This window comes from Rhinopithecus roxellana, chromosome 22, assembly GCF_007565055.1.
Source record: "Rhinopithecus roxellana isolate Shanxi Qingling chromosome 22, ASM756505v1, whole genome shotgun sequence".
Taxonomy (NCBI): Eukaryota; Metazoa; Chordata; class Mammalia; order Primates; family Cercopithecidae; genus Rhinopithecus; species Rhinopithecus roxellana.
Window position 1 is genome coordinate 10,233,985 of NC_044570.1, and position 25,665 is coordinate 10,259,649.

At 36.3% G+C, this 25,665-nt stretch overlaps 1 protein-coding gene and 1 pseudogene across 1 annotated transcript in view; one reads left to right on the forward strand and one right to left on the reverse strand.

Annotated features, from left to right (window-relative positions):
• Window positions 1–1,982: 1,982 nt before the first annotated feature.
• On the reverse strand, window positions 1,983–2,456 carry LOC104657378 (annotated as a pseudogene).
• Window positions 2,457–10,183: 7,727 nt separating this feature from the next.
• The window catches only part of LOC104657380 (XK-related protein 3), a 52,956-nt gene continuing 37,474 nt past the window's right edge, over window positions 10,184–25,665 (forward strand). The window contains exons 1-2 of the mRNA XM_010357165.2: window positions 10,184–10,269; window positions 23,340–23,684. Of these exons, the coding sequence (XP_010355467.1) occupies window positions 23,350–23,684 (335 nt within the window). The 5' untranslated portion in view covers window positions 10,184–10,269; window positions 23,340–23,349. The remainder of the gene's footprint in view (window positions 10,270–23,339; window positions 23,685–25,665) is intronic.

The following is a 25,665-nucleotide window of genomic DNA, read 5'->3' on the forward strand; positions in this document are numbered from 1 at the left end:
CTATGACTGGAGAAGGGGTACCACTGGACTAGATTATTCTTGGTTCATACACTATAGTACCAAATAAAATTATGGGAAAAAACACACACACACTGGAGTACACATAGATTTTTATTGAGAGTTTTGTCTGATGACAGATAAACATTTATAGAGAAGTAAATGTTATGTAACTTCTCATTGTATGTGAGTTAGAAGCTGGGCAGCAAACATAGTTACCAAGAGTCATCTCGTTCTTCATGAGAAAAGCCTATTAAATTAAGGGAATGACAAAAATTATAATGTAAAACATTTAAAAATTTGTGTCAGGTATATCTGGTGTCTTCATAATGTTTTCAATTTCTTCCCTGGAGAGTTTCTGCCCTAGCTTATAAATTATATTAGGATCAATTTCACAAGTTAAGAAACTCAATTGTTTTTATAGTCAGTAATTCTGACTGACTCAATAACTTCTTACAGGCAACCTCAAATTTCTAACCATTTCTCTTGGCTTACAAAATGAGAAAGTAACACTTCGCGTATGGAACACAGTGTGTGGGGAAACCAAGTACGTTTCGACTTTGTCACTAGATTGAAGCATGTCCACAGGGAGCCCTCTTGGACCACATTCTTGAGCTCCGATTACACAGTGGGGAGAGAAGAATTTTGAAATTAGGTATGCATTACTTGTACAAAATACTTTTTTCTAAGAACTATTTTTGAAATGTAAGTAATTTAAAAGCCTGAAACAGCAGCGACTTAAAATGATAAATCAGACTTACATAAAATATTAATGTTAGGACTCATGTATTTGTTATATGATAGGTCTTTTCTTTCTTATTCCTAAAACAATGAGCCATCCCAACCTTTACAAACTTTGACAAATCAAAATCTCCTAAATATTTTCCCTTAAGCAAAAAGCTATACATTGGCACCTTATCTGCCAACTCCTGGTCTTATTCCCACTGGATGATTTTTATGTATTTATCTAGAGAATTCTCTAAAGGATTTTCACTGTAAGCAGATTTGTCTTTCATTCTTGATTACTCATTCCTAATTCATTTTTTATTTCTAATTCATTTTCCAATTCAATCTTCACTGATTCCTCAATCATCCTCTATAGAACAGATGAGTACTAAAGCAGAAAAATACATAGATTTGTAAAATGTTTAAGTGTTTAAAAAATGCAGTAGTATAATCCTGATCCTTCTAGTATAGCCTGTATGCCAGTAACTAATGTTTAAAATTGCAGTCACTGCTATCATCAGTGGAAGACAAATAGGTCATCTCAATGAAGGAAAGGATTAATTTGCCTCAAGTGTCCTGTGTTTTAGACTTGAATTAGCCAGGAGTCCAGGGAACATTCATATGTTGCAGTAATTCAAGCAAGACTTAGCAAGTGTGTTAAGTGGACAGAGCAATCCATCTGCTAAGGCCAGAACCGGGACACAGAAGGGAAGAAGAGAACCAGAGAAAGTAGGGAGGCAGTGTACACCCCTGGAAGCAACCTTGGACTGGCAGTCACCTCCTCTCTTGGGTTCTTCTAGTGCCAGCTAACTGACATTGACAGCCTCTTCTTTAAACCCTGTTTTCAAAGCAACATTCTGAAGCAAAGCACCGTCTACCATTTTTCCCCCTGAACCACTGCACTTTTAATTACCAGGGGAAAACATCTTGCAACAATTTTATTTCCTTGAAGAATACACGGTGGTCAGCTGCAGGCCCTAGAGGCATTAGAGGTCCACTTTTGGTCTTGGTCATTAGAGCATAGTCGGGACAGCCAATCCATCTGCCAAAGCAGTGGGCCGACCAGCTTCTATAGAACGCTTCTCGCATAAAGAAGAGTTCCTTAGGAGAACATGGCAGTATTTTCAGAGGCCTCAGCTAGTCTCCTTGCAAGGATTTCTCAAAGCATTTCATTTGAAAATCATATAACACAGACCACTCATTGGCTTTTTCTTCAAGTTTTCTTCTTGAATAAAATAACTCAGTGACCGTAAAAGAAATCAACACTTTCTATTCTCACTGATATTTTCTACACTTCCAAAACTTCGTTTCTGTCTGATCACAAGATCACAATCATCCCTATCAAGTGTTCACTTGATTTTATTGTCTGCATACATTTAATTGTTTTCAGAAACTTGGCAAGGTCTGGAAATCCACACGAGCAAGCAAGGTCTTCAGATGTTTGCCCATTCTTATTACATAAATCGATTTGGGCATCACTGACTACAAACAGGCCAAGGCACTCCAGGCTTCTAACTTTTGCTGCCTTGTGCAGTGGAGCTGCTCGTAAAACATCCTGCTCATTGAAGTCAGGGCCCGATTGCAGCTGCCAGAGAAGAAATCAACAAGGCTGCTCCTGCAGCTAAGTGGACAGGTGACTGCTCACAGGGTTCCATGGTTGTGTTTACTGATGCCCCTGTCTCCAGCAAATGCTTCAGACCATCCACTTCCAGGCTGTAATCGAGCAACAACATTTCCTGCCTAAGGCAGATGACAAGAGTCCTTGGAAGTGCAGAGCAGTGGGACACTTGCTGCACACAGCCTGGCCCTAGTAAGGGAGAATTTAAAGACCACTGGGGCTTGCTAGCCAGCCCATGGCAGCCGCAACCCAGTTCCCACCATGCCAGAGCAGCCCCTAGTCTACCTTTCTTACAGCCTTGTTTTAAGGATCAGATGAGAATGGACAACATTTACCTTCAAAAATGATTCTTTATTATCAAACCCCTAAGCTGTACATTCTAGGCAGCCTTTCCCACTGCTTATAAGACAAGGAGAAGACTGGATGCCTTTTAGGGCACCTGCCCCTCCTCTGACTTTGGACACTAATTGACTCCCCTCTCTGAGCTCAATGTACTTACTAAACGTGTACAATAGACCAACTACTAGAGAAAATCCAGTCATATTTGTTACCCTTTCTTGATCCAGTTTTTCTAGTTCTCTTCATTCCCTTTCTAAAACTTCTTGTAAGTTACTATGCCTTCTATCTTCTCTCTGCCTTTGTTCTTCCACTTGCTGTTTCCATATTTTTTCTTCTTCCTTCTGTTCTTCAATTTGCTTCTGATCTACACCTAATAGGACAGAAAACAGAGATGCTTCTAGTATTGGACTGTTCAAATGAATGTGGAACTATATGCAAGAGGCCTTGCCAAGACCCAGGGAGACTCCACTTGCCAAGACCTGGGGACACTCCACTCTGTGACCTGATTCAAGTCGCTGTTCTCTTTTCATTGACTTCAAGCCCCCAACCCCACTCCTAGCCACTGCATCCCAATTTTCTTGACAGGGATGAATATAAGTCACCCTCATCATGGCTGACTCCAACTGGCATGTCTTCCCTCCATGTCACGTGTTTTCATCCTCTTCACAGATCTTCCCCTATTTTCCAAAGCAAAGCCTGCATTTCTGCCTCTGCCTTTGATTATAATCCCTCCCGTCTTTAGGAGCCTGACTGAGCCATTGATCCCTATATCTGTACACAGCAGTTTTATAACTCTTCTTCACTCCCACAAAGGTGCTCAAGTCTCTCCTATGCCAAAAAAAAAAAAAAAAAAAAAAAAAAAAAAAAAAAAAAAAAACAGGGCAGAAATCACACCACTGCCCTCCCCCAGCCATTCCAGCCATCTCACTATTCACTACCTACTTCATCCAAACAGATAGCAGCCTTTCTTTGGGTTTTAGGGATTACTCAGATGTGGATCCATTCCACATGTTTTCCTCTACTCCTGGTCTCTCTCCCTAGCCTTGCGTCCACACTTCTAATACTTTCCTGCCACATTCATGTGGAAATCACTCAGCACCAGCTTTGTCCCAGGCATGATTGTCCCGGTCCTTTGATCATGCCCTTTTTATCCTCCATTCACCCAGCCACCAGTGCTGGCATGTTTGCACTCCCTCTTCTGCAGCTACAAGAAGAACCTTCCTCACTGTCTCCCTGGAATACCGAAGCAGCCCAGTCAAGGATTTCCCTGAAGTCAGTCTCTGCCTTCCAGCAACCTGTGCTCCTCTGCACCAGGTATTTCCTGAGGGGAAGATGTGGATCTTCTGTGCAGTATCTGTGCTCTGGTATAGTCCAGTGCCATGGTAGTCTGGTCTCTGATAAAGTACTTCTTTTCTTCCAGATGATTTCCTAGACTAGCACCAACTTTGTAGTAGAAATATTTCATCTATATCAACCCACTCACTGGGGCCTCATCATGGCTGACTCCAACTGGCATGTCTTCACTGCCTCCTCAGTGAAGGCAAATGCTCATTTTCTCACAAAGCCTGATATGCTTTCTCACAAAGCCTGATATGCTATTGGAGATCCAACAGAAATGCCAGTTCCTCCTTATTCCTGAAGTGAGAAGTAACCACTCCAGCAACTTACTTCCACAATATCATGTAGACCTGCTTCATGAAAACCTACACATGCTTATTTCTTCCACTTCTATTCCTTCCAGGGAAAGTCCATATTTTAGTAAATTGTCTGTGCCCTCTGCATCTTGGCACAGGTTCCTACTTCTAAAGGGTTTAATTAGACCCCAATCCAAGAGACAATTATGCTGGGCTTTCTCTGCTTTCTCATAACTTTTTTTTTTTTTTTTTTTTTTTTTTTTTTTTTTTACGCAAGCAATGCTAATAAGTGGAAAAATTCATAGGTTCACCACAGGACTCTGATTCTTTTGCTGTGCCTTGTAAAGTCATCAGCAGGGACTGAGTTAGTTTTATGAACAGGAAGGAGCAACACAGGTTTTTCTGTCTATCCAACCGCCATTTCTTCTCAATCCTTGTCACTGATTAAAATACCAGAGGAGACCATTGATCATTTCCACAGGCAGAAATGTAACTTCCTCCCTAGCTACAAGAAGAAAAAAATATTACTCCTAAATGAGATTGCTTTTTAATATGGAATACTAATCTCAAAATAGGAATGTTGTTTAAGCACCTCTTTATTAAAAAGTAAAGAGGAAGAGCAATCTACTTCTCTGCTGTGTTGTATATTTTGTACCTTCATGGTGGTATTCAGAAATCTCTTTGGACACAATGGGGAAAAAAAAGGAAGTATGTCCACTGGGCATCTCACGTTAGAGATACAAAATTTCAGCCTTTTTAAATTCCTGTCGTGCCCAGATGAAGAGGTGAGTTGATGAATATAAAAATTTCTCAATAACAACAATGCTACTCAGTACGCTGCTTAATAATTTTTAAAGCCAGGATTGTAATCTACATTTCATCTCAAAGGCAGAATAAGTACGTAGTCAGTTGATTTCTCTTATCCTTTCACATTGTTTGTATTCCCTTGCTCAGGCCTGTGACAAATGACTGCCTGTCAGAAACTCCCTCCTGTGACCACGACCCCTACTCCTCAGCTACAGCCTCTCCCTGCTGCAGTCCTGGGTAATGGCCTCAGGAACTAGAAATACAGAAAGACAAGGGCTTGATTTGGTTCACTGTTGTATTCTCGGCCCAGAGGAAAAGTGCTCAGCAGAGACAGGTTCTAGATCGTCTCACTGAGTGCTTTCCAAAGCAGATTTACTCTGGAATCCACAAAATCAAACCTCTCAAAATCCCTTGACTCTTCCAATAATTCTACACATTCCTGAGTGCCATGACTACAATCAGGAAACTGCTAAGAAGAGATTTTGGAGCTGATTTGGTGATGATTTTTTCCACTGTTTAGGAGGGACTAAGAGGTAGCTTTACTTGGGAAAAATTCCTTTCAGTTTTGAGCATTAAATGGGTAAAGTCCAACTACTATGCCAGACACTGAAGAGTAAATGAAAACAGATTTTGGGCCAGGCGCGGTGGCTCATGCCTGTAATCCCAGCACTTTGGGAGGCGGCGGCAGGTGGATTATGAGGTCGGGAGATTGAGACTATCCTGGCTAACACGGTGAAACTCCGTCCCTACTAAAAATACGAAAAAAAAAAAAAAAAAAATAGCTGGGCATGGTGGCAGGCACCTGTAGTTCCAGCTACTCAGGAGGCTGGGGCAGGAAAATGGCGTGAACCCAGGAGGCGGAGCTTACAGTTACCCGAGATCATGCCACTGCACGGACCCCCACTCCCGCCCCAAAAAAGAAAGAAAGAAAATATGTTTTAAGCAACTGGCCTGGGAAGCACAAATGACAAGTCTTTGCTTGCAATGTGTCCTTTTCTCAGCACTGTCTTTACATGATCACACGGGAATTACTTCAGAAATGTCATTAACAGCATAATAACACTACAATACCGCAAGCCAAGACTTTGACTAATTTACACCTACAAAAAGACTTTCAACAACACATGAAATAATTCACAGAGTACACAGACTGGTATTCAGTAGACAACCCTGCTGACTATTAGTTAAAATAAAGAACTTACTTGAGTGATGATACGAGATGGGCACAGCAGCTGAAGCAGCGTCCACGTGAGGCACGTCTCCAGCAGGAGAGAGCTCGTTCATTTCAAGCTGCCTTGGCACATTCCCTGCATCTGCATGAGGCACAGACGATTTTCCTATGACTCCTTCTTTAACAATAACAGCAGGACAGAGGAGGGCCGTGTGGGGGCAAGTGACTGAAACTGCAGCCAAAGTAACTGGGTGTGCCCTTTTCTAACAGGATTCTGTGAAGTTCCCAAGATAATGATGTTCCAATGCATTTGCTTGTCAGAGTGTTATTGTATTTGAAAGAGGTAACTTTGTTTACAAAACTGGATTTCCCAACAGGAACATCAACAACCCAGTTAGAGTGAAGAATTCAACTGGCTTGTTGATAATCATTTGAATTGCATTGAAATATCAAAGATTTAACACCAGGACTTTAACAAATATTCACAAAATTTATTAAGCCTTCTCAATTAACTGTTCAAAATATTACACTTCCATATTTGAAGATGATGCTTATAAAAATAACCAATAGGTTATATACAAATGTAAAGATTGCTCAAGCTAGAAAGAACCTTAGAGATGAAAGGCTCTACATGCTTATTTTTACACTTACAAAGAGGCTGCAAAGTGAGACAATCTAAGTCACGGCCATAGCCAGGACACTAGTTTCTGGACTCTTAATACTCTTTCATCTCCACTCTTTTAATAAAAATGAGGTTTTCTAAATCCGAGGCAATGAACAGAATCAGTAAATTTACAGAAAAATAACGTCCTTGTATTCCATATAAAGGAAGAAACAAATTTTGAAAAATTACTTACTTTAAATTTCATAAGTTAAAAATTCCTTATGAGCTTAGCTCAAACTTTGAAATTGTTAGTCATATCCAAATTTTTAAAAAGTAAACAGACAACTCTAGAGAGTTAAGGTTTCACTGCCCTGTGCCCACCACTCTGGGAGGCCTAGGTGATTCTCTCACAGGTCTGTGACCTGCTGGCATTGAACGGTTTATATCTAAGACTCCAGGACACCCCTGAAGCTGAGAAATGATTCTGTCTATTGTTCCAGGGGGAACTATCCTTGTGTTTTAAATTAAATTTCTCGCATGATTCTATGGTGGTGAGGTCAGGGTCAAGCATGAGGGCTTCCAGATACTTTAGTGAGAGGAACACTTAACATTCAGGGATGTGGCCATAGTATTCTCTCCAGAAAAGTAAAAATGCCTGGATCCTTCCCAGCAGAATTTCTGTAGAGATGTGATGTTGGAGAACTACAGAAGGCTTGTCTCCCTGGGTGTGCTCTCTCTAACTAGACCTGGTCACTGTCTGGAGCAAAGAAAAGAGTCGTACAATGTGAAGATTCATGAGACAGTACCCAAAACCCTCAAGCAGGTGAGAGTGAAAGAAGGAGATGATGCAGGCAAGCCGACCAAAGGTAAACAAGGAAGCCAGACTTTACATGTAGTTTGGGAAGATCTGCTCCGATAAAAAGATTGCATTTTTTTTTTTTTTTTTTCAGATTCAGAGAAAGGGACATCTTCTGTCTCATGCTTTTAAAGCCTCTAAGTATTATTTTCTTTAGTAGATCTCCCTTCAGGTTTACAGTGAGATCCAATGACCACTTTGTCACTTTGTCACAATCTGTACAGAATGTAGAGATTGCTGTACAATCTGACTGCTCTTTCATTGCTTTTGGAGACACAGAAATATTTGTATTTTTGAGGAGCTCTATGTTAAAGTAGCTTTTTCAGATATTCTTTTTGCACCATATCTAAAATGTGATCTCTCCATTGATGAAGAAAATTAAGCAATATGTAAACTATATTCTTTTTGTAATTTGTGTTTTCTGAATGTTCCACAGTAAATATTTACTACTCTTGTGATACGGCAAATTGCCAATCAGATGTATTTCGAAGTGACAAGTTTACCCTGTTCATCACATTATGTACATCACAAAGCTCAAAAGTAGGTATTTAAGTTCATTTTAAATGTTTTTCCCAAAAAAATCTGCTTCTGCCACTTTTTCAAGCTCTACCAGATGGACACTTAAGAATTGACCAAGGAAATCTCTTTTCTCATATTTCACTGTCAAATACTCTTAATCAGTGAGTCCTGTCAATTCTGTGTTTCTAAGAAATGATGATGCTGGTCATGATTATGATGATATCAATAGAAACACCTTTCCAAATTTGACTGTGTACTATAAACTCTTCTGCCTGCTGCCGGTGTGTTACTTCTGCTATCTCCTCAGGAAGATTCTAATAATGTAATTATTACACAGATGTGGAAACTGTACCTTTATGAGGTTTTAATTATGTAATTCAAGGAAATGACAAGATTCTGGCAGTGTGGTAGCTCATGCTTGTAATCCCAACACTGGAAGGCTGAGGCAGGTGGATCACTTGAGCTCATGAGTTTGAGACTGGGAAGACAGTGAAACCCCATCTCCTCAAAAGACACAAAAATTAGCTGCACATGGTGGCATGCACTTGTGGTCCCAGCTACTTGGGAAGCCAAAGAAGGAGGATCACCTGAGCCCTGGAGGTTGAGGCTTCAGTGAGTCTAGGTCATGCCACTGCACTCCAACCTGGGTGACAAGGCAGATCATGTCTTAAAAAATAAACAAACAAATACCCACCAAAACCACAAACAAACAAAGCAAGCATAGTAAACTAGTTGATATGCTTGTTAGCAATGTGGACATTTATTTTATAGTTAAAATAAAAAATAGAAAGAAGTGACAGTATTCTAATTCAGAAAGTCTGGTTCCAGAGTTTCTACTCCTAACTGGAACAACTTGAGCATCAGTTGATATTTTCCATTTTTTACTCTACTTTGTCTGATATTAATATAGCCATTCTTGCTGTCTTATCACTAGGGTTAGTAGTGCACATCTTTATTCCATCTCTTCCCTAGTTATTGTGTCTTTATGTCAAATGTGTGTTTCCAGCAGGCAACATATAACTGGATTTACCATTTTTATTTCTCTCATGGGCTCTACCTTATAGTTGTGGTATATAAGCCATTTACAGTTAATGTGCTCATTGATGTAGCTTTCTGTTTGCCCCGTGTGTTATTTGTTCCATTTTCTCTTATCTGTCTTTTTTTCTATTATTTAAGGTTTTTTTTTAAATTTATTTATTTATTTATTTTTATTTCCTGTTATGGTCTTTGTTGGTTTCTTAGCTGTTACTGTTATTTTGGTTCTTGCTTTAAGGTTTGTAGTGTACATCTCAAACTTACCACAACCTACCCTGAAGAGATATTACAATTCTCTATGGACAATATTAAAACACTAAAATAACATGTACTATTCTCCCCTCATAGCCTCTGTGCTACATGCATTTTTAAAAAATTATGTAACCACAGTATTTTATTATGTCAACTGTCAATTGCATTTTTGAAAGATTTGATTAAAGAAAAAAGTCTAAAATTTACACACAAAATTGCCCCTTTCAGTTTTGGACATTTTATGAGACCTGCTATATCTTTGTGCCACCTATCATAGTCATTTGATAAATTAATTTGTAGATACGGTAAGAATGTCAGGTATTTATTATAAAGTTTTTAATAATGATTTTAAAATTTCTTATAATTATTAGGTGGCAAAAAACAATAAAAATAAATGCCCAGAATAAGTATGTTATAAAACTAATCTCTAACTGCGTGTAATAGCTATAGCATAGTTCGTTTGAACTGAAATTCACATAAAATATCATATTGAAGTCCAAAAAAATTAAAAATTTAGTGTAAATTCAATTTATATAAAATTGAAGCACTAGGTTTCCTAGATACCTGCTGCCTACAGAGTTAGAATCTAATTCTCTCTGATTATTCTTGTAACAAAATCTTTTGAAATTCTAAATTCTGAAGCTGAACATACCAGTGAAACTCCCTACCACTGCCTCTTGTATTAGCATCAAGGGAGAGAGAAAAAATAAGGTAAAAAAACAGACTGCTGTGTTTATTTTTTTACCTTCCAAATCTTGCTGAGTATTACTATTCAACAAATGAAAAAAAAAAAATTCTGATCAGTTGTACCTGTTTATTGCCAATATACCTGGAAAGCAAATTCACTTTGTCTACAAAACTGCAGCTGTTTACAGGTACTTAAACACAGTAACCAATAAAAATACTCCTTATAATTAGGCTCCTGATTTTTGAGATGCTTTTCTTATCTACCATAGTACTCTTAAGATAATGTGTTAGAATTATTTATGTATTCTTTCTATTGTTTTTTTTTTGTTGTTGTTTTGTTTTTTTTTTTTAAGTATGGCTGTAGTGTCATAAATAGAGTTTTCTAGAAGGAAATTCTTTCTAGAAGTAAAGTTGCTTAACAGCTTTGATATATACATTTTTTTTCAGTTAAGGTCAATACTATCATAGAAAACTACATTTTATTTTTAAATTGTGGGTTGAAAGTCTAATCTGTGACTCTTAAACTTGAAGATATTGCTTAATATTATTAGTCTTAAACTTGAGCATCAGATGATGTCAGAGTTTAATACTAACTTAATTCTAACATCTTTATATAATATTTCCATTTACTTGAAATCTATGTCGGTCATATATCTTATTTGTCTTAGTCATAATTGTTTTATGGATGACAATAGTTTACGTTTAGTTTTAAAACACCCAAAAGGATATTCTATCACAAAAAAGGGGTACTCATGAAGGAGTTATAACTTACAAGAGACTGTGAAAAAGTCATGCTATTTCTAGCATCTGTTAGGTTTGCTTTCTCATCTATAACTGTGAATGACATTTCAGGGGTAACATCAAATCTTTTTAAAATAATAGATGTATTATTTACCTGTCACCACAATTCTTTCCTGATTTCTCTGTCATTTCTTAGATATTATGCAACTATTTTTTTAAGTAAGGATAGTAAGTGATTGAATGAAAGAATGGTCTCAGTATTAGGCACCAGAGAGGGCTGTCAACGAGATGGTATGCTAGGAAGTGACAGGCCTTCGTGCCTTCACAGAGTCAGTGAATTAACAACAGCATTTGAACCACAATACCTTTTTGAGAGCTCCAGAGACCAGCGGAGAATCTATAGCACCCAGGTCCATGTTAAATGTGAAGAAATTCAGCAAAAAGAATATGAACATTCATATCATTTTGCATGTCAGTCTGTTTCCATCTCTCTATGTTGCATAGTGTGGCAGAAACAGGAGCAACACTTCCCTGCCAAGACTCCTCATTCGGTTTAACTCCCTGGGATTCTTCCAATTATATATACTGATAGTCTATTGCTTTTTTATTGCTGAGTAGCAACCCATGGTATAAATGTACCACAGCTTGTTTGAACATTCACAATTGAAGAACACAAGGGATGGGTTTGAGTTGCCGTACACCTTCATGTAGAGTTTTTTTTTTTTTTTTTTTTTTTTTTTTTTTTTTTGCATAAGTTTTATTTTCTCTAGGATAACTGCACTCAGTTGCAAGGTTATCTGACAGCTGCATGGCAAACAGTTTTGGACTGACCCTACCATTTTACCTGCCACTGAGCAATGCATGAGTGGCCTGTTATTTCTGCATCTTCACCAGCATCTTCACAGCATTACTTGTTAAAATTGTAGATGTTTTAATAGATGCAGTGATGTAGCTAATAATGTTCAATGGCTTTTTATGCATGTATTTCACATGGTTATATCCTTCTTGATGAAATGTCTTTGTGCACTTTGTTCATTTGCTAATTAATTTTTACCTAGGTATAGTAATCGGGTACACATTTCATAAATGCTTTCTTGTATCTGCACATTGGCTTTTTAGTCTCTTCATGAGTTATTTCACAGAGCAGAAGTTTTAAATTTTGATTTGATCTAATTTATCAGATTTTTTTTCATGGCTTGTACTTTTGGTATCAAATCCAATAACTCTTTGCCACCCCTAAGAGGGTTGAATTTTATTTATTATTTTTTAAAGCTTCATAAAAAGTGTTATGATTTCCTATTGCGTTCAAGTTCATGAGCCATTTTGAGTTAATTTCTGTAGGGTAAGGTTTATGTTAAGGCTATTTTTCCTTAACCTCTGGATGTCCACATACCCCAGGACCATTTGTTAAAATGCTATTTTTCCTCCACTGATTTGTATTTGCCAGCTTTGTGACATATTGCATTATATCCAAATCAGTGTGACTCTATTTCTGGGCTTTCTCTTCGGCTCCATTTTTATATGAATCTATCCCTATGCAAATACCACACTGTCATGATTACTTTAGCTGTGTAATACATCTGTAATATATTGTTGGTAGATTCCTCCCATTATATACTTCTTTTTCAAAATTATCTTAGCTGTCCAAGGATGTGAGTTTGCTTTGTCTGCAAAAAATCTTGCTGAGATTTTGATAGGAATTTCACCAAATACATTGATCAAGCTTGGGAAGATTAATACAAGATATTGAGGCTTCCGATCCATTAACACAATGAATCCTTCTTTATTACTACTTTGATTTCTTTCACCAGTGTTTTATATGTTTCAGCATACAGAGCCCATACCTGTTTTGTTTTAATGTATATCAAAGCATATTATATTCTTTGGAGCAGTTGTGGATGATACTGTTGCTAATTTGGGGTCCTCCTGACCTGTGGCATAGGGAAATAGCAGATTGCTGACTAGTTTCAGATTCACTTCAACTGTTCAGAGCCTGGGAGGCTAGGGTGGTGTTAGATGCCTAACTCCCCAAGGGAGCCTGCTGACCTAATAGGGTAGGGTAGTGGGGAGAGCACTCAAGAAGCACAGTGCAATCATCTCTGCTTAGATCTGGCTCTTTAACCACTATTGTTGTTGGGAGAACCTAGATGCTCGGCTTGCTATGGACTCTGCAGACACTGGTTGGGGAATTGGAATTGGAATGCTGTCATCTGTTTTCTCTGGGTGGGAAATAGAAGATTAACTGCCTACTGGGCCTTTAGAGGGAATCAGAGCATCACTGACCTGGGAGAAGCTTGTCTCTACACGACTGCAGAGAAACTGAAGTAGCAATTTTTTCTGTGGTGTTCCTCTGGAGTAGTTTAGTTATTCTCCATAGAACGGTTTTGTGTGGTTGCTTGTAGTTAGGTTATACTCTCCTGGTCCTTTGGCTGGGAGAGGACAGGATTTTCTTGAAGCTCTTTTTGTCTGCGCCTATTGGAGATTCAGAATTGGAAACTTCTATAGTCCATTATCTCGGATACATGGAAGGCAATAAGAAAACACAGTAAATTTACCATAGTATCACTTTTCAAGCCCTGAAGTCCCTCGACAAGCTGTCTTCCTCTTTCTACCTTTCAGAGACTGTCTTTGTTTCTTGACATTATGTCCGCGGTGTTTTAGTTGTTCAGAGGAAACACTGGGGTGTTGCATTGTAACTGGAAGTTCTAGGAAGTCAAAGTTTGAGGAAGACTTTTAATGTTCCATGCAAACCAAATCTCGTAAAGACAAACATGGGAAGGTATGACTGCAGAGAACAAAATGATCAGCTTTATCTATAATAAAGTTATTTCATGAAATAAAATCTTCACCAAAATTAAATAATCTCAAAGAAGCTTTATAATAGACGTGAAAAGGCCAATGATATATAGCGTATAAATAATATAAGTCAAGGAAGAACAGATGAAATACCTGCCATACACTTTGGAAAAAAAATAAAGTTGGTAATGTTTCCAGAAAATATTACCAAAAATATGTTCTTTTTCAACTGCAGAAGGGATATAGTAATAATGTCTACCATAGGTTTTATTTATTAAGTGACAAATGATTTAATTGAAATCAAGCACGTATTTCTAGTTCTCTGGGGCAAAGTGAGCAATTGCAAAACCAACTCTTATGAAAGCCAAAGATTAAAAGTATAATATAATATTCTTTTTTAAAAAATAAAAATGGCTATCAAGAAAGAAAACATCTGTGAGATTTGAACTCCAATATTACTAATTTGGGATTAAACATGGTAGTTCATTGAAATAGTCAAGTGAGGAGTAAATTTGGATATATTCCCAGGAAAGAAACCATTTCTGAGTCCAGTGGGGTTCGGCTTCCTGCCTAAATAATTTGTAAAAGAAAGTGTTGTTCAGACATTTAGCTGGAATATTTGAGCCAATTCAGAAAGGCATTGATCACAGATACTAGGATCTAATGCAGAATGAGGTTTTTATTCAAAGCCTTTTATTCAAAGGGGAAAGATTCATGTCTCAACCTCCATCTTATGTGATATTCAAGACTGAGGTCAGATTTTTCATATTATCTACAAGATATAATTACCTCAAAAGCAGAAACTGGTATAAAATACTAGATTCAACAATTAAGTTATTAAAAACCTGGAAAGGTTAACATAAAACTGTCCCCCTAAGAATAACTTCACATTCAAGACCTTAAGATTGCTTTACCACCTCACGGAAAACATCGCTAATTGATTGATGGATGTTCCATGCCCTAAGAAATAGCCAAAAAAAGACACACTAAGGGGAACACTCAAGGATAAAAAGTTTAATTAAAAGATTCTTCATAATAAGTATGTGTTGGTATTCTCTGAGATGAATAAATGGAATCTAAAAGCAAAACAGGTGGGTAGGAGGACAAAAATAAGCTTTTAATAGAGAATTATACCTCATTGAAAAATGAAGCATATAGTAAAAACTAAATAAATGTTTGTTTGTTTATTTCTTCTGTAGCAGATTCAGCACAAATATAGCAAGAATAAGTAATTTTCTAAGTAGATCTGAAAGTAAATTTGCCAGGTGTAGGTGGAAAATACAGAAATTTAAATGTCACATTTCATTTTGAAATTTGATAATTTGCTGACAAACAACATATAATTTATTTTTGGTATGAATCTCTTCCTTGAGTATTGAGAATATAATTATACTAAAATGCTATTTATTATTTATTTAAAATGAAAATGCAACTAGGAATTCTATTTATATCTGATAACCATACATGAAAGAGCAGTTAATAAAAATTGAGCTCAGAGTAGATAACTTTCATATTAAATTACAAGATACACCAGAATTAAAAAAAAAAAAAAAATGTATAGAAAGGCTAAAAGGCAAAATATGAAAATAAATTCTACACTGGATATTATTCCACGTAAGTTATCATTTAATCAAAATATATTTTTCAACTCACAAAGATTAAGTAAATACTAAAGACTCTGTGAAAGCCAAAGGAAAATAAGTATACAACCTGGTTTTTCTTATTTTTTAGCAAGGACAAAAACAAATCTCAAAATTAAAGTGGTATGTAGGAATTTGTGTGAGTTTTTATTTTGTGGGGGCTAGAAATACATTTTACTTTTTTAGGAAAAAAATGTTAACTAACTGGGTCCTTTTGATTAACTACACAAAGTATAGAAATACGGTAGTTAATGTCGAAAGCAGGAAAAATGAATGTTTTTTCAAAAAAATCAGTAACTACAGACAGTGTAAAAATATGGTAATTAATGTCAGTCCAGGAAAAAAATAAATGTGAGCAAGAAAAATAAATTAATACAACTAGGAAAATAGGTTCAGGGTAGAGAGAGGGATTGAACAACAAAGTCTGAGAGACGGCAAAGGCAGAGACAGAAAATCTTGCGTAAATAAAAAGCCGTCTAATCAGATATTAGGTATATAGATAAAAGAGTAATCAGATTAGATGTAAATGCTTCAAACTTATGTGTTAAAATATGAAATACTTTAACATTGGGTTGAGAAAAATATGCTTTTACCTGGTAATAATTACACCGGAATATTAAAACAAAGGTTTAGAGAAAATTAACAAATATTTATTTAAAAAGAAAGGCCCCTGCTATTATATCAAAGAGAAGAGAATTTTAGAAAAAATGCAAGCAATAAGGAGGGACAATAATAGATAACATAAGAGGTGACAGACAAAATATGAAATATCAAAATATGAAAAATGTTTAAAGATATATAACCGTCACAAATTTAAATGCCCCAGTAGCATTGTCACAATATACGCCAGAAGCAAATTTGATGGATATTTATTTATGTTGACAAATCATAATTGTAGTGAGAGGTGCTTAATATATCACTCATCTAGACTGATGAGTATAGAGACATTTAGTTGTTAACAGAAATACTTTGTAATTAACAATTAGCAAACCTTTTACATGTATATAAATGTCACCACCTTCACTCTTACATAGTATATATATGACCCCAGAAAGCGTTCTTTTTTAAAAATGATTTAGTTAGTTTAAAAATGTGATGTCAACAAGTTTTAGATATATACTTTCAGGTAGATCTGATTTTATGGCCAAATGTAACCGATATGAAATTAACAGACTTTGCAGCTCATTCTATGAGGCAAGTAGTACTCTGATAACAAAACTAGAGAAAGACTGTAGAAGAAAAGAATGTTACAAACAAATATCTTTCATGAATACAGACAAAAATTCGCAAGGAAATACTAGTAAATCAAATCCAGCAATTTATGACAAGAAGTACATTCCATAACCAAGTAGGATTTATCTTAGGAATGCAAGATTAGCTTCACATTCAGAAATCAGCTGTGCAATACTGATACAATTAAGGAATCCAAACCATATGACAATCTCAACAGATGTGGTAAAATATTTTATGAAATCCAACATCTTTCTATGATAAAAGCACTAGGTGGGAATAGAAAGAAAATACCTCAGTCTGAAAAAGAGCATCTACACAAAGCCTGAAAAAGGGCATTTACACAAACCCCAAATCTAACATGAAACTTAATGCTAAAACCTGAATGCACTTTCCTCATGATTCAGAATAAAGGCTAGGAAGTCCACTGCTTGCCACTTCTCTTTGACATTTTACTGGGAGTTTGATTTTGATGAAGGGCAATTGGGCAAGAAAGTAAAAACAAAACCCATCTAAATTGGAAAGGAAAAAGTGAATCTATCTCTGTTTGCAGATGATATGATCATGTCCACAGAAAATTCTGATAAATCAGAACTAATAATTAAGTCCAGCACAGTTGCAGATAACAAGATCAGTATACAAAAGTCAATTATATTTCTACACACTAACAAAGAGCCATCCAAAAATAAAATGAGATTAAGAAAATCATTTCACAAAGACAGCAAGAGAATAAAATACTTAGGAATGAATTTAACAAACGTGCAAAAATTATAATCTAAGGACTCTAAAATATTGTTGAAAGAAATTTAAGAAAATTGAAATAAATGGAAAGATATCCAATATTCATGGATTGGAAGATAACATTAAGTGACAACACTGCAAAATTGACCTACAGTTTCAATTAAGTCTGTAGCAAATCCCAGGTGGTTTCTTTACAAAAATTGCCATGACAATTTTACTATTCTCATGGACTTTCACAGGACCCAGAATAGCCAGAACAACACTCACACTTTCCACTCAAAATGTACCACAAAGCTGCAGTAAAGATAGTGTGGTACCGACACAATACACCAATGAAATAGAATTGAGATTTCAGAAAGAAGCCTTTCCACCTGTGCTCAATTGATTTCCAACAAAGGTACCAAGATAAATGAATGGGAGACATGTAGGCAAAATTTAAAGAAATGGAGCTGAGACAACTGGATATTCACATGAAGTTGGAACCCTGTCTTATACTACAATTATCTCAAAATGTATCAAAAACCTAAATTCAGAAGCTGGACACTATAAAATAAAACTCTTAAAAAAATGTAAACGTTAATCTTTGTGACCCTAGATTAGGCAAAACTTTCTTCAATATGTAACTAAAAACACAAAGAATAAACATCAGTTAAATTGAATTTCATTGAAATTAAATTTCTGTGCTTCAAAGAAATAATAAAGGAAGTAAAATGACACTATGGGAGAAAAATATTGTCACATCGTATCTAGAGCTATGCATGTGAAATGATAATTATCTATCAGAAAAATGAAAATCAAACCACAAAGAGATACAATGAATCTCTAACCACAATGGGATTTATTGAATAAAACGGAGTGTAGTCAGAAAGAAAAAACAGATGTTGGTGAACATATGGCAAAATTGGGACCCTCATCCAGTTGCTAGTGGGAACATAAAGTGAGGTTGCTTCTTTAGAAAACAGTCTGGTAGTTTCTCAAAAGATTGGACATACATTCACAATATGTTCCTAAAATTAAGGTATAATTATGCCAATTTGTAAATGAATGTTAGTAGTAGCATTATTCACAATATAAATGTTTCCATCAACTCCTGATATGGAGTTGGGCCTAGATTGATATTACCCTTGCAGTGGGTTTGCATCATACATTCACTCACCATATATCTGATATAATTGATGCAAATCCATATATTCTATAATAAAACCACCAAGATAAAGAATTTGGACAAATTTGCTTAAACTTTCTTGCCTCAGTATGCTTGGCTTAAAAATGGAACAGAATAGCAAGCCTGTTATAGAAATCCTGAGTTTGGGAAAACCCAGCCTTTTAAAGGGAGGTAACAGCAAACTTGCTTAACCTTTGCCTTAGAAACAGGCATTATCTTTATTTTCCATGGTGTTTGCTATACACAGTTCCTTGAAGACAATCTGCAACAAAAGGGTATAAGTCACAAACAGCATCATATTGTATAAGTCCGCTTATATGAAGTGTCTGTAACAGGCAAATCCACCAAGGACTCTAGAAAGGGGGAAGCTGGTATAGAATGCTAATTGTACAGAGTTTCTTATTAAGGTGATGAAAATCTTCTGTACTTAAATAGTGGTGATATTTGTACAACGTTGTGAATACCCTGAAAATCACCAAGCATGTACTATATTTTATTATTATTGTTTTTAGACGGAGTCACAATCTGTCTCCCTGCCTGCAGTGCAGTGGCGCAATGTCAGCTCACTGCAACCTCTGCCTTTAGGGTTCAAGTGATTCTCCTGTCTCAGTCTCCTGAGTAGCTGGGATTACAGGTGCACACCACCATGCCCAGGTAGTTTTTTTTTTTTTTTAGTAGAGATCTGGTTTCACCGTGTTGGTCAGGCTGGTCTCGAACTCCAGACCTCATGATGTTGATCTGCCTGCCTGCTTCAGACTCCCAAAGTGCTAGGATTACAGACATGAGCCACGGCACCCGGCAAGTGTGTACGTTAAAATGGCTAATGTTGTAGCATGCAAGTTCTCTCTCAATTAAAAAAGTGTTTAAATCTTGGTTAAAGTTGTGCGCACTACAAGACTTAGCAGGAATGTATATGCAGGTTAGACACACAAACGAAAGTACTGAATGTGCCCCAGTGACATAAAGTGGCAGGGAAGTGAACAACTGGAAAACAATGTGAGCTCATCTCAAAATTGGCATTGAATATGAAAGAATGCTTTCTCCAGTGTATGTAGGAAAAACTGGAGGAAGTGGCCATGCGGTTGGATAATTTTTCACTTATAACAAATACGTGTAAATATGCCCCTAAATATTAAACCTTTTTTGTTTTGGTTTGGTTTTATTGTTGTTGTTTGTTTTGTTTATTGAGACAGAGTCTTGCTCTGTCGCCCAGGCTGGAGTGCAAGATCTCTGCTCACTGCAAGATCCGCCTCTGGGTTCACGCCATTCTCCAGCCTCAGCCTCCAGAGTAGCTGGGACTACAGGCACCGGCCATCATGCCGGGATAATTTTTTTGTATTTTTAGTAGAGACGGGATTCCACCATGTTTGCCAGAATGGTCTCCATCTCCTGACCTCGTGATGGGCCCGCCTCAGCCTCCCAAAGTGTTGGAATTACCGCCGTGAGCCACCACACCTAGCCATGCTAAATCATTTTTTATAAGAAAGTTGAGTTCACAATCTAGAAAGGAGTTGGCAGTACCAACATTAACTTATAAACTGTTCAGTGTACACGTGAAGAATATAACTTACCTTTTAGTTCACGTTGTACATAAATATAAGCAAACAGAATTTTCTATTTTGATAACAAAACCACCAGGATAAAGAATCGAGTCAAATTATGTAATCTTTTCTTGCTTTAGTCTTCTTAGTTTAATGAGAAGTCCGAATAGTAATTCTGTTACAGAAATTAAGTCTGTGGACCTTTTAGAATAAAGATCAGGCCAGCCACGGTGGACTTACGGTGAATCCAAACACTTTGGTGAGACCGAGGACCCCGGACTACCTGAGGTCAGGAGTTTGAGATCAGCCTGGCCAACAATGGCAAAACCCTATTTCTACTAAAATTACCTAAAAAATAGCCAGGTCGGGTGGTGGGTGCCCGTGGTCCCAGCTACTCAGGAGGCTGAGGCAGGAAATCGCGTGAACCCAAGAGGCAGAGGTTGTGCGGTGAGCCAAGATCCTGCCACTGCAGCCTGAGCAACAAAGCAAGGTTTCCTTGCTCCCTATTAAAAAAAAAAAAAAAAAAAAAAAAAAAAAAAAAAAAAAAAAAAACAGAAGAAAGAAGAAGAAGGAGAAGGAGAAGAAGAAAAAAAAAAGTGGAAAAAAAAAAGATCAAAGTGAACTGAAAATATATCAGGTATTGTTTTCTGCAGTTCACCTGACAAAAGACAAAAATCCATATAGTGATGAAACTTACAATTTGGTTTTAGTAGGAAGTCGTGGCAACAACTATTGACTTTTTTTTTTTTTAAAGTAAGAAGCATAAGGATTGTGGATTCATGTATATGAAGGTGCATAATATAAACTTAAAGGAGATTTGAGCAAATTTTTTGAAATGGCAAAGACAGCAAAACCTCTGAGGTTGTAGTATACACTGGGGTCCTGAACAAGAAAAAGAATGATAGAAGAAGATATGTAAAAGATAATAAGAATAAAGTTCTAAATGTATTTTTGTTACATTATAAGGATCGTGGTTTTAGCTTAGGAAAGGGGGAGGCTGGGATTGAATGCAAATGGGTAGAGTTTCTTTTTAAGGTGATGGCAATATTCTATATATAAATAGTGTTGATGGTTCCCATAACTTTGGAATACCCTGAAAATCACTAAATGTGTACTTCAAAATGGTTAATTTTACAGTATCTGAGATATAACTCACATAGTATAAGAGATAAAAGAGGAAGGTAGAGGATCACTAAAGAGGCTGAGTTGATCTCCTGAAAAATGTGGATGGCCTGCATCTGGGTGATAGCAGGAGGAATAGGGAAAAGTGTTTAGATTCTGCATGTGTCTTAAAAGTAAAACAAGCAGAATTTGAGGATTAATAGAAATTATGCGATGAGAAGAAAAGCATCAAGGATGACTTTAGAGGCCTTAGCAACAGGATGTAATTATTCTCAGGTGAAATGGGAAACATTTGGGGAAAGTTGTTTGGAAAGTGGATCAGAATTCAGTTTGTAGCTTTGAGTTCAAATTGCCTGTTAAACTTGAATATGTGCAACAGACTCCTGTAAGATGGGGGCGTTGTTAAGAGATTGGCTGGAGATATAAATTTGGGACTTTTAATACCATTTAGGAATCCATTGCATAGGAAGAAATAACTAGGAGATTGAGAGAAAATGCATCAGGAATAATTCAAGTAAGAGGGAGATGAAGAAATAACTGTTTTGATCGACCAGGCGTGGTGGCTTGCACCTCCAATGCCAGTACTTTGGGAGCCTGAGGTGGGCAGAAAGCTTGAGCCCAGGAGCTCGAGACAGACTGGGCAATATGAAGAGACCTTGTCTCTACAAAAATACCAAAATTAGCTAGGCCTGGTGGCCTGCAGTCACAGTCACCGGAGAGGTGCAAGTGGAAAGATAGCTTGAGCTTGGGAGGTTGAGGCTGCAGTGAGTCCTTGATTGCACCACTATACCCCAGCCTGCACAACAGCCTGCACAAAATATATTGAGACCAGACCCTGTCTCAATAAACAACAATAAGAAATTAAAAAAAAAAAAAAAACTCTTTTATTTGGCAAACAGGAAGTTAAATATAGTTCTTTTGGTGGACTGTTGGGGATGAAAGCCTGACTGGTTAACATAAGTGGAATTTTCAAATGAGAACATATTAATATCAAAAATGTTCAACTGAAGTTTAAGGTAATATGACCTTTGAGAAACAACTGTGACTTCACTGTTGTGGGATAAAACCTGAGAAAGAATAAGAACTGATGGAAAGGAAAGCTAATAGAAATTCTCTGTGGAAATTAAAAGCAGAGAGAAAGCTCAGCACCATAATAGTTTTTGTTTTGAATTTTTTTATACATGTGTGATAAGGAAATCAGGGCAATGACAAGGAGAATAAAATAAATTATGCTAAAGAGGAAAAGATCCATCATATGTATGGATTGGGTCCAGGCAGGACATATTTTAAAATATAATAAAGGTTTTCTCTTTGAATACATAAGTGCATACAGACAAAGGTGTGATTTAGATCAGAGTAACAAACAAAAGAAGTTGAGGAATTTAATATTCTGCCACATAAAAGTTAAAGAATTGGAGGAATTATATTATGATAAATTACGAGAATTAAAGGGATGCAAAGAAAGTTCAAGAATTGAACATCTTATCAAATAAAATAGATAACTTCTTGCTTCTTCACTCCCACCTTTTTCAACTGCTACTTTTACTTTTCCCATGAATGTGTTTTAAAAAAACGACCAACATCTTCTGGGGAAATACTGTCCTTGTTTTTGGAAATTTGCATTACTTACTCATTTTATGTGTTTTCATTACATTAACAGCATTTTTAGTCAGAAAAAAAGTTTCTGAAAATATTTCTTTCTAATATTTACTAGATTTAAAAGTAGTGTTGCCTTTTATTTTCCTTCTTATTCATTTTCTTTTATATTGCTTCCCACACATAGTGACTAATTGACGTTCACAATATGTCAGTAATTTTTCTGGCATATCTCGGAGATAGGACTATCATCTCAGTGTTAAGAGGCAGTTGATTTCTCATGGAAGTTTGATTGCCTACTTCTTTAAAACAATGTTTTCTGAAGAAATAGTATGTCAAGTTAGACATTGTAGTTCAATATTCCCTAAACCAGACATCAATTTTTCTATTGTGATTAGTGATCCATATTTACCTGTTAATGTTTTCTATGAATAGTGAATTATAGAGAATCTTGTTTACTTCTGTTTAAATTTCATACCGAACTATACCGGATTCACTGACAAGACAACTTTGAATTAGCAGCACGCTGAGAATGGACCCAGTGCTTGAAGAGACAGATGAAGAAAGCACAGGAGGAGTTTCTTCTTTGGAAGAAGAAATAGTCCTTGGCCAGAGACCCCATATAAGCTTTCCTTTTGGCATTCTCTTCTCAACTGTTCTCTACTGTGGTGAGGTTGCCTCTGCTTTATATATGTTTGAAATTTATCGAAAAGGTAATGACAGATTCTGGATGTCATTTACCATCATCTTTATTATTGTGGGGGTAACTTTGGATCAAATTACCCTGATGTTTTTCAACAAAGACTTGAGGAGAAATAAGGCTGCATTACTTTTTTGGCACATTCTTCTTTTAGGACCTATTGTGAGGTAAGTGACACAAATATTTCTCATTCACTGCTTCCAACAAGTAAATTGAAGATAAATAGATGGCTAACATAATTAAAGATGCCATAATTATCATTTCTCAAATGGAAATAGTTCCCTGTTTAGTTTTATTTAGTTTTCACACTTTTGAAACTGTTCCTATTTAATTATCATCAATTATAATGTAATGATGGTTTTTTTTAAAAATGCAAATGTGAATAAGTCAGTCATTTCTTCTATTCTTTTTATGCGTGTGTTGTATTCCAGTCGTTAGTATTTTTCTTATTCAGCCTAACGGGCATTTTAAATAGTTATGAGGACTAGAAATATAACCTTATATTAAGGAATGAGAATAGAGTGAGTGAGAAGAGGGAAAGGCTTGAAAATAATCTCATAAATTTTATTTGTCAACTCAAGCAAATTTAACTTTTTAGTGGTAGATTCTCCAGATATCCTGAAATTTGTCACTGTGACTTGGAATATCAAAATGTAGCTTAGCTATTCATTTCCATATCACTTCATTCTGTTACTACACTGATTTGCATGAGTAATGTAAATTTTGTTATGTTAATCTGTCTTATAGTTCTAAACTGTTAGTTACTATATATGAATAAACATAAAATCTGACAGGTAAATTCTTTCTTTTAAAACTTGCTTTTCTCTGAGTGTTTTAAGTAAACTCAAGTTTATTTTTCTATGCTAATTTCAGAGCTAGGTGTTGATAAATTTTATGTTATCAAATTAAACTTATAGATTAGCTGTAGGGAATACTAACGTACTATGAAAGAACAATTCTTCATGTTTATGGACCATATAGGAATTAATATTTATTTAAGATTGATGTCTCTTAAGTGTTTCTTTTTTTTTTGGTGTGTTTCCTTTATTGAAGTTTTCATATCATTTAAGATTCTTGCATCATGGATTTACCTTTTAGGTTAATGCTATGCAAAGTACATTTTCATTTTACCTTTTATTATTGTGAACTGTTTTGTTATTGATTTAAAACTTAACTGTAGGCTGGGCGTGGTGACTTACACCTGTAATCCCAGCTCTTTCCGAGGCCAAGGCGGGTGGATCATTTCAGGTCAGGAGTAGAGTTCAGCCTGATCAACATGGTGAAACACTGTCTCTGCTAAATAACAAAATAAAAAAAAAAAAAAAAAAAGCTGGGCATGGTGGTGAATGCCTGTAATCTCAGCTACTTGAGAGGCTGAAAACCGGAGAATCTTTCGAAACCAGGAGGTAGAGGTTGCACTCCAGCCTGGGCAACAGAGCAAAACTCTGTCCAAAAAAAAACAAAAAACAAAAAAATACCTTAACTATATTCCATCAAAAAATGTGATCTGCATTATAAAATGGAAATATATGCTTACATAGGAATTATATAAACATATAAATTAAAAAATAAAAATATATAAAGGGAAACTTAAATTATTACCAGATCCGATGTCAGCTGTTATAAAGGTTTTTCACATGAGCTAAATTAGAAAGTATTGCCTAATTGACTTTCTTTTTTTTTTTTTTTTTTTTTTTGAGATGAAGTATCATTCTTTTTCACCCAGGCTGGAGCGCATTGACACAATCTTGACTCACTGCAACATCTGCCTACAAAGCTCAAGAGATTCTCCTGTCTTAGCCTTCCAAGTAGCTGGAATTATAGGTGCCTGCGACCATGCCCAACTAATTTTTATATTTTCATTTGAGATAGGGTTTTTCAGGTTGGCCAGACTGGTTTCCAACTCCTGACCTCAAGTGAGGAATTGACAGACTGTCAGACTGACATTTGAGAAACTCTCGGGCTGTTTATGGAAGTAGCTGTACTTTCTTACCCTTACCTCCCACCAGCAATAATTAGCGGTTCTTATTTTCCACATCCATCTCCACTCCTGCTATCTTTTTAAATCATAGCTCCTAATGTGAATGAATAAAATGTCATTGTGATTTTGGTTTCCATTTCATTTTTGAATGGTCCTGGAAGACTTGT